General features: G+C 44.6%; 1 protein-coding gene across 1 annotated transcript in view; it reads left to right on the top strand.

Annotated features, from left to right (window-relative positions):
- The first annotated feature begins 3859 nt into the window (after positions 1-3859).
- The window catches only part of ERO1B (endoplasmic reticulum oxidoreductase 1 beta), a 50377-nt gene continuing 44212 nt past the window's right edge, over positions 3860-10024 (top strand). The window contains exon 1 of the mRNA XM_019746996.2: positions 3860-4155. Coding sequence (XP_019602555.2) covers positions 4057-4155 — 99 coding nt within the window. The 5' untranslated portion in view covers positions 3860-4056. The remainder of the gene's footprint in view (positions 4156-10024) is intronic.

Below are 10024 nucleotides of genomic sequence, written 5' to 3'. Positions count from 1 at the left end.
CTGTACTCTGTTGCGTTAATGAAAGGCGGCCAGTTTCATCTCACTGCCTTCTCCAGGACCGTTTCTGTGCAATGCAGCCACTTCCCAGCAAATGTTCAGGCACACCACACTCAGGATTCGTTCTGAGAGAGACGTCTTCTAAACTGAGATCCTAAATAACATTAACAAATATTTCTTGACTATTGTTCATGGGAACTGAACAGCCATTAAAGATAACTCGGTATGAGAAGATGGAGTCCTCGAAAACTTCACATTCTAGATGTCTATGATACACATAAACACAGGTAACACTAAGTCCTAACAGAGAGCAGCAGCGAACTGTTACTGCTAAGTGAAGGTCTTGGGTAGGACCTGCCATCAGACTCTGGATGACTCACTCTGGATATGGGGATGAGATGATGAGGTTGTCCTCTCAGAGAAGAGGAAGACAGAGAGTGGGACGGAGGGGAGGGGAAACAAAGAGATGAGAGGGATGAGAGATCACTTGTAGTTGAAAACAAAATGGAGTGAACCTGCAAGAAATATAAACCTGGGTGAGTGTGTGTGTGTGTTTGATGTCAGTGTGACTACATTCCAAAAACGAATAAGATTAATTTTGACTTGAGCACATTTTGACACTATTCATTGGAAGAGACGAAGCACACTGAGGTCATCCATGGCTGATTCTGTTTGGCTCCATTCTGAATCGGGAAATAGAGTCACAGCTGTCCCTGGCAGAATTTCCGTCAGTGCTGGCCCTGACCTTTCTCAGATGAATAGATCTGGGAGACCCATAAATTCTCCCATTTGATAAATGTGGTCAATTTTTCTATACCTCAATTCCGGATAACTAGGTTCATCTAATCCAGCTGATGGCAGTAAATCATAAATTACCTAAATGACAGCAGGCACACTGTGGTCCTTCCCAGGCTGCCAGCGTCCTGATCTGCAGTTCTTGGTGTCCCACCCTCAGGACATCTGTGATGGTTTAAAGAACATATGCCTACAAGCTGAGGTTAAAAAAAAGTAAGCCTGAATGGAGTACCTGACTGAAAACACGACTTCCTGAAGGGCACATCTGTTGCTTTTGTCTGACCAGCATCAATTCCTTTCTATTAACAATGGAAGGTAGAGCGTTCACTGTTCATTGTCTAACTCCCTTTTGCTCATTTTGTGTACTCTTGTGGGGCGGACAGTCCAGGAGCTTGCTCTCCCCCTTCAAGCCAAGCTCTAGAAGGAATTTGAATTTTGATAAGAGGGACAAAGGACTACAAGGGATTGGAATTGATCAGTCCAAGGGCGGGACCCTGAAAAAGACTCTGCTTAGAATCTAAACGCTGTCCCCATGGGAGGTGCAAGTGGTGGTATCTTCTGTAAGTGACTCCACATTTTTTTTCATTCGTTAGTCTTTTAAAAAAGAATTTAGCTGGAGGTGATTTTTTGGGGGCTTGCAACCAAAGATTTAGTGTACACACTTTCCTTCCTTTGTGAAAACTTCCAACCATGGCATTAGGGATGGAAAGGTGTAAACTGCATCACTGAGGAATCTGCAGGAAGCAGAGGTGACATCACCAATGCCACTCACAGTGCTAGTGTTAGTGCACCTGATTTTAGGGGAAGTGAAATTGAACAAAGAGACCAGGGTGAGAGAACAAAGAGGATGGGAGTCTGTTCACAAAAGACTCATAACACTCATAACAATTAACACTAACACAGATCCCAACAGATGTCATTATGAATGAATTTGGGTACACAGTATCTGATGATAAACACCTGTGATTTCTAATTTCACTCACCAAGAAAAAAACCCATCCATCCCTAGAAGTTGTGTGTCAGGCTTCTAAGCTGAAAACACATAGGCAGTTTCCTTGCTGCTGCGACTTTCTGGGTCAGGTAACCAAACAGAGAAAAGCTACCTGAGCCTGCAGTGCAGTTTTTTTGCCTGCTGTCTTCTTTCTAACAACTAACTGAGCAAACTGACCACTCATGAAAAATCTAGAAGGGCTCTATCTATAGACCATGGATTCTACACTTGATATCATAAGCCCTGGAGGACCTGAGATTAAAAGTCCATTAAAGGAGCTGAGATTTTATAATAAAAAATTTATAATCCACCTTTTTTAACAACAAAAAATGCCCAGGATTTTTTTTTTTATATAATATAATCCCCAGGAAGTATGTGTTACCAATAACAACCAATGCCGCACAGAGACAAGGAACCTTGAGAAAATCTCTTACCACTGGATTTGGTAAGAGAAAAGCTTTAGTAGAATGATGGGGACAGAGCCCATTCATGTGAGGGAAAGAGGAGATTGGGAGGATAGAAAATAGAGGAAAGATGGAAAAAGTCGTTGGAAGAAGCAAGCAAAAATTCTTGGTTTTTAAGGTAGGGAAGAGCTGGACATGCTGGAGGCAGAAGAGAGAATTGCTGAAGAGAAAAAGGCATGTGCCCTGTGCAGTCCGGTCCCACAGGGCTCTGTGCTTAGCAGAACCCTGCATGTCTTGAAATTCTTTATTATATTTTTGGAACCAGGATACTACCTTTTCATGTCGCACTAGGCCCCATGAATCATGAAAGTGCTCTGAAAGGCATAAAGCACTGTGCGAGATGAATGTCTCCCCAAAGACGCCCACAGCCTAACCCCCAGAACCTGTGCATATGTTACTTTATGTGACGAAAAGGACTTTGCAGATGTTATTAAGGATTTTGAGATGGCGAGATTACCCTGTATTGTCTGAATGGACCCTATGTAATCACAAGGGTCTTTTAAAGAGGGAGGTAGTAGAGTTAGGTTCAGAAAGAGAAGGCATGTGACAATGGGAACAGAGGGAGTGAAGATGCCACAGTGTGATGCACAGTCATGAGCTAAGAAATGCAGGTGGCCTCTAGAAACTGGAAAAGGCAAGGACACATATTGTCCCCTAAAGCATCTAGAAGGAAGGCAGCCTGGCTGATCCAATTTGGACTTCTGACTTCCAGAACTGTAAGATAGTAAATTTATTTTTGTTGTTGCTCCTTAGTGGTAATTTGTTATAGAAGGGATGGCTAACTTATACACACTACATAAAAGGGGACGTATTTCTAGTTTTCTAGACATCAAGGCTATTAATAAAATAGCAGCTATCATTTGTTGAAGACTTCCTTTGTATCTATAATCTCATGTAATCCTAGAACAATGGTGGAGGCGGGCATTATTGTATTCCCTTATAGGCGGATAAACTGAGGTGCCCAAAGGTTAAGTTACTTGCCTAAAACCACGTAAACTAGAATGTTTATAGAGGTGGGAGCTGAACCCACTCTATATCACTCCAAGTTTTTCAGTGTGTTTATCCCCATTCCCATATTTCATTATGAACTTTTGGGTTTGTTCCCATTCTTTAAACGTGCATTGTGTTGTACGAGTATGTGTCAACCTAGGAGTGGGAGTGAGGCAGGACACAGGATGGCATCCACATCCGGGACGTACAAAAGGAACGAGGGGCCGAAGCCACGTCTACAAGTGGCAGGTGGCTTATTAGGTTCCCGCAGTGGATAAGGCCGCAGGACAGTGACTGAGACGAAGAAAGCGCCTCCGATTTGAATTCGAAGGTCCTAATAATGTACATAGGTACTGGGCGAACTTGGACTCCGCGACGGTACGAGTTAAGGGACGACGACACAGGAGGCCGGGCCGTGTTTCCAGGACAATCGGGAGGAGAGGGGACGCTCCGCCGGCCCCCACCTCCCTTGTTTTGGGGCCCGCGTGGTCCTGTCTCATTGGCCGCCTTGGAGTCCAAGTCCGCGAGGCGGAGCAGCGCAGGGCCAAGTTCGCTCTGCTGCGGCCCCGGCTTTCGCGCGGGACCACAACTCCCATAAGGCGTCGCGCTCGGGGGCGGGGCCGGGTGAGGGGGCGGGGCCTCCTGGGGTGAGGTGGGGGCGCTCGGCTCTCCGCCTCACTCGCAGCTGCCGGGCGCTCGGACCTCTGACCCTGGAATCTCGCGGCCGCCGGCATCCGTCCCTGTGGGTTGTCGTCCGGGCCACCCGCCGTTCCCCTGTCCGGAGGGGCCCGGCCGGCCGCGGTGCAGAGAGCAGGCAGCATGAGCCGGGGGGCCCGGCGGGCCGGCGCGGGGCGGGGGACGGCCGCTGTGCGGCTTCTGGTCACCCTGAGCCTTCTCCCGGGCGTCGTCGAGGCCCAGGTGAGCCGGAGATGGCTGGGAGGCCGGGCGGCCTGAGGGTGGCAGCGGGGCGACCTGACAGGCGTCTAGGAAGCGCCGGCGAGCCGCTGGTGCGCGGGGTGGCGACACTCGGGGTGACGGCAGGGAAAAGGAAGAGGGTGCGGGTCCTGTAGGTGTTTCGTTCTGAGCTGATTTGTTAAGTGGCTGGGAGAGCGGCGGCAGGGCCAGGAGCGAAAGCGTCCCCGCTGTGAGCAAGAACGGGCACAGAAACGGAAATCTCTCTTCGAGAATTGGGGGGCGGGGGGGATGGGGACTAGGGGACCGACCCGCGGCCTGCGGGAGCCGAGCAGAGCGGGAGAGGACGGAACTTCACTTCCTGAACTTTCGAACTGGAGGGTCCCTCGGCTGTCACCCTGTGTTTTACCGACTTGTACTGCCTGCCAAGTGGCGTCCAGGTGCGCCCACGTGCGAGGCTGGGGTCTGGGTCAGCCTGCCGGTCGCAGCCGGGAGGTGATGGCCAGAGAGTAGAGTTGACTTTGGGGCTTGTCTTTGCGAAGCTTACACAAGTGCTGTCAACATGCTGGAAATCGGAGGGTGAGTGACAAGCTCTGCTCTTAAGAGATGTGTTTGGTTGTTACACGGTCGAATGTGAATCGACAGCTGCCAGGTGCTGCTGTTTGTCTGCACCTGCTGCGTAGTGGCAACACTGCCGAGCGAGGGAAAAGGTATCTCAGGTGGCCGGATAGCCAGGGGAGACGTGATTTGAGGCAATTAATGCTCCTTGCTAAGAAAAATAGGAGGTAACTATGAGTGTAACCATGTAAACATGTTTTTCTGATTTTATTCAGACACTTTTCATGGAGTTATGGTGTTCTGCACTACATCTCACAGTGGGATTTATTTGTGTCCGTGTTTCATTGTTTTTAAATGAGTGATTTGATGAAAATAAAAGGGGAAACTTAGTTTGAATTTTGAGGAGCATGTTAAAAATGCAAATTGTCTGGCCCCACTACCAGATATCCTGATTTAGGAGATCTGGATATGACCCAGGAATCAGCATTTTAAATGAGTCTTGTAGGTAACTGTTAGCCTTTTCAACCCCACTTTGGAAAACAAGTGGAAATCTGGGCATACCTACCAGACTTATGAAAAGAAAATTCTGATAAAATTATTTTCTAATTACTAGTTGGATGTTTGGTTTTGAGTGGAATTTACATTTAGATATTTTTCTAAAATGAGATTTTTCTCTTTTTATATAGCATAGTAATTGTATACTTTGTCACCAATCTAGAAGTTGATTTTTTGGTTTCGTCACTTGCCACTAATTATATGTATCAATGTTTTATAATTGCATCTGCACTTTAAATTTTATTGCACCTGTACTTTAAATTTTATTACATTGCATTTGTCCAAATGAATATATACAGTTTATCAGTGAAAGATTTGTGCGAAGTCAAGGTGGTATTGTGCCAAACAGTCCTCAAAAGTGAATACATTGGTTTTTGTTTCCAGTGGTACTTTCTCATACAGTGTTTGATCGTATTTCAGATAGTACTTTAATGTGTAACAGGTTTTCAATATATATTCTCTCATTTTATTTGATATAGCTCTCAGAAGTGGGGCTCTTTAGGTGATTGAAGTTCAAAGAGCTTACATGACCAGTAACATGACTTGTTAACTCTGAGCAAGATGAAGCTGGAACCTCAGGGAGTCCCTTTCTGGTCTGTACAGTACACCTCAGTGTGTTTGTTTCTTTGTCATGTAGAAATAAAGCGCAGGGAGACCCAGGAACATGAAAAAGGGGAACTAAGATAGTTCTTTCACTTCTCTTCCACATAGTAAATTGGAAGCAAAACACTAAACGCATAAAGGGAAGAAGTAGATTTTTTGAAAAATATTTCTTAACAAGAAATCATTAAGGAGATGAATATATTGACTATATCTCCTTGCAATAAAAGCACAAAATTATTTTTGAGCACAGAAAATGATAGGTGTTTGATAGGCGTTTGTATATCTCATACCCCATTTTCTTTTAATGGAATGCAAATGTGCTTTGTAGTGTGTCAGAGCCCTGGGAACTAAAGACCCAGTACGTAGTGAGGTAACTAGTTGTCTTCCTGTAAAGAAGTAGTTTCAGTCAGATATATTTTTAAACCTTTGCACATACATTTCGGAGGTGGCATGAAACCCAGGAATACACAGAGGGCCCCCCCAAAATGGAAAGCCACAGTCTTGGGACTCAAATAGTGCTGTTCCAGTCCATTACCCTGGGGATTTTCCCAAACCCTGAAGACCTTGAGCTTCTGCTTTAACAGCTGCATGGGATGGAATAGGAAAGACATACAGCCTGTGTCTGCCCGGGGAGAGGAAGCTAAAACGAGACCTCACCATGAAACTTGGACTCTGAAGAGCTACATACACCCTCACTATAAGGGCGAATGAGAAACAAATCCCACTGTGAGTAAGGGGAAAGGAAAAGAACTTGAGAGGGGTGTGGGGAGAAAAACTCCCTTGAGAATTTGTAGCCACGAGCCACTCTTATACAGGTTTGCAAGCCATATTCATGCCACCTGTGCTGGGAAAGGCTTTGAATGGAAATTTTTATTTATAGCAGTTCCTGGTTGGTTAGCCCCCAGCTTACTGGTAAAAGCAAATATCCATCCCCTCTAGAGGAATTTATTTTCAACCCAGGCCCTAAAATATTCTTGAAGATAAAGTGCCAGGAAGAATAGTAGCTAACAGCCACAAATCACAAAACACACAAGGCACCATGAATGAGGTATTAGCAATATAGACTATAAAAGTAGACCTGTAATGACCTAGATTCTGAAAATATCAGACATAATTTAAAATCATGTTTAATGTGTTTAAATAGAGAGAACGAGAAACTTGAAAATGTGAAAAAGGAACAAAGGACCAAATTAAAGAATGACCTAAAGAGATTAAAACAATGAAACAGAAGTTCTAGAAATGAAATTAGAAACTCAGTGGTTGGTTTAAGCACCTGATTATACCCAGCGAAAGAAATGATTATTGAATTAGACCATTATTTTGTCTTTTTCTTTCTACTTCATCCTCCAACACCTCCTTCCCCCCCACTCTTAGCTTCATACTTTACTACCAAAGTTGGATGAGCCAGAGCAGCCCATGTCTGTGTACCTGCTGGTCTCGGCCCTACATCTTGACTTCTGCTGATTCCCATGGATTCCCGTGGATAAACTGTTCGTACTCTTATCAAAGGCCAATTCTCCTTTCTCGTTTAGGACCTGGCTTGAGCAAATCTGCCCGTTCTCTCCTGGATCATTAATTTTTCCTTCTCTAAATGGACAGCTGCATGCTGTCGTCCTAAAACGTGCTGTTCATGCTACGATTGTAAAGTTCTCTGTTGACCCACCCATCTCTCTGACTCTGCTCCATTTTTCTGTTCCCCTCTATAGAATAAAATGTCCTCAAAAGAGTTATCTTTGTCCCTCCTATTCTAGACCTCGCTCCAGCTCATTCCAGTTGGACTTGTGTCCCTCCCACTCCTCCGAAGCTGCTCCTGTCAAGGTCACAAATGTCTTCCTTGTTGCTCAAGCCAGTAGTTTTTGAATCTTCACTTTACCTACCAGCAGGATTTTTTCACAGCTCACCACTCACTCTCCTTGAAATACTTATTACTTGTGGCTTCTAGGATGTGATTTCTGTCTTCCAGGCCAGTCTTTCTCAGTATCCTTTGCTTGTTCATCTTCTGCCCTTGACCTCTAATCATTTGAACCTCAGGGTTCAAATCCGATACTCTTTACTCTCTATCTTGGTTGTCTCATTTAGTCTCTTGGCTTTAAACACCATCTATATAACTGACTTTCAGAACCTCCAGGCTAGGAGTCTCTCGGCTCTAGATCCTCTATCCAGCTGCCTTTCAGCATCTCCACTGGGGTGATTACTAGGTATGCAAACCTGATGACCAGGAGACAAATTCCTGATCTTTTCACTCAGATCTGCTCCGCCCAGTCTTCTCCCCCTTAGGCTTGTGCTGCGGCCACACTGACCGCCCTGTTCCTGAAACACGGCCATGGTCTTGCCTGGAGGCCTTTGGACGCCTCGTACTCTGTTCTCATCTATTCATGTGGCTTCACTCGCTCACTTTCGTAGATTTCTGCTGAAGTGTCACCTTATTTGACTTGGCCACATATCTCAGTTGTTTCCTTCCCTGATCATACAACATAAAAGAGAAAAACCCTCCATATTCTTCACCTTCGTATTCCTTTTACCATCTGATTGAAACTCAGTGGCTTCCTATCTCACTCAGTGAGGTATAATACGACCATACATTTAGTCTGTGTCACCTGGTCCTGGTGCAGAGCTCCTAAATCCCTGAGAATTTCCTGAGTGGTAGGAGTGCCTTTTGTTTTTCATAATAAGCCCTTTTCAGTCGCACCCAAGTTTTATGCTAATGTAGTGACTTAGGTGAGAACCCCTATGTGGCCTCAGGATGGGACTGGTCACTGGAAAGACCAAGTGATTAGAGGACTGGAACTTGTAGCCCTACCCACTGACCTTCCGGATGCGGGGAGGGGTGCTGGTGATGGAGCTCTGTAAAAGTTCTTAAACCCAGGAGGTGTGATGAGCTTCCGGGTTGGTGAGCACGTTGGCTGGCAGGGGGAGAGGCTGGGAGGCATGGAAGCTCAGCACTTGCATCTCCCAGTAGTGAGGAATCTCTTCCATTTGGCTGTTCAGGAATTGCATCCTTTACAAGAACCAGTAAACATTAATAAAGTGTTTTCCTGAGTTCTGTAGCCATTCTAGCAAATTATCAAACCTGAGAAGGTAGTCATGGAAACCCCTGATTTATAGCCAGTCAGTCAAGTGCAGGTGGCCTGGGGCTTGGGACCAGCGTCTAAGAAGTCCTGTGGGTCTGAGCCCTTAATCTGTGGGCTCTGCTTGAACTCCAAATAGTATCAGAATTGAACTGGGCACTGAGTTGGTTGGTATGATAAAACACCAAACTTGGTAAAAGCCAAAAATCTTATAATGGTCTCTTAATTCTTTCCTTTTCTTTTTTTTAAAATCTACTACATACCCTCTTTTTCATTCCTCAAAAACACTGGGCCAACTTACTGCCTTAGGGTCTCACATTTAGTATTCCCAATTCCTGGAATGCTTCCCCCACCCCCACCCTCAAAAAGCATGGCTTGTTCCTTTCTCTCCTTCAAATTTTACCAAAATTTCAGTGAGACCTTTCATTACTATCCTTTTTTAAATAGTAGCAGCCCCAATTCTGCAATACCTATCTCCATTCTCCAGTTTTCTTCCATATCACTTTATTATCTACCATCTGGCAGACTCTGTACTTTCCTCATTTGTTTTTTTCTCTCCCCCTCTGAAAGAAATCCTGGAGGGCAGAGATTTTTGTCTGTGTCTTTTTTCTCCTAATTCTATATTCCCAGCACTTAAAACAGTGCAAGCTTTATGTTAGACCTTCAATAAATATGTTGAATGAATAAATAAATGAATGGAAAATAAATTAGTATGAAGCCCAGAGAGATAACAGATAATACACGTTCAAAAGAGCTTAAGGGCATGGAGAATAGAGAAGCTCTGATGTGTCTGAGTGGAGTTCCAGAAGAACATAATAGAATGGGAAAAAGCAGGATTGATTCCTGATGTCGATATGAAAAAGAACCCAATAGAAAAATGAACAAAAGTCATGAAGAGACATTTCACACAAGAAGAAATGCAAATGTCTTATAAATTGTACTTCATTAGTGTAATTAAAAAACCAGATACCCTTTCATTTTTACTAGATTGGCAAAAATTAAAGCCTTTGTTAATATCAAATATCAGTGAGAATATGTCTTAGCAGTAACTCCCATCCACTGTTGCTAGGATTGTAAATTGGCACAATTAT

This window comes from Rhinolophus sinicus, linkage group LG12, assembly GCF_036562045.2.
Source record: "Rhinolophus sinicus isolate RSC01 linkage group LG12, ASM3656204v1, whole genome shotgun sequence".
Lineage (NCBI taxonomy): Eukaryota > Metazoa > Chordata > Mammalia > Chiroptera > Rhinolophidae > Rhinolophus > Rhinolophus sinicus.
The sequence above is the reverse complement of the archived record's forward strand: the minus strand, read 5'-3'. Positions and strand labels throughout refer to the sequence as shown.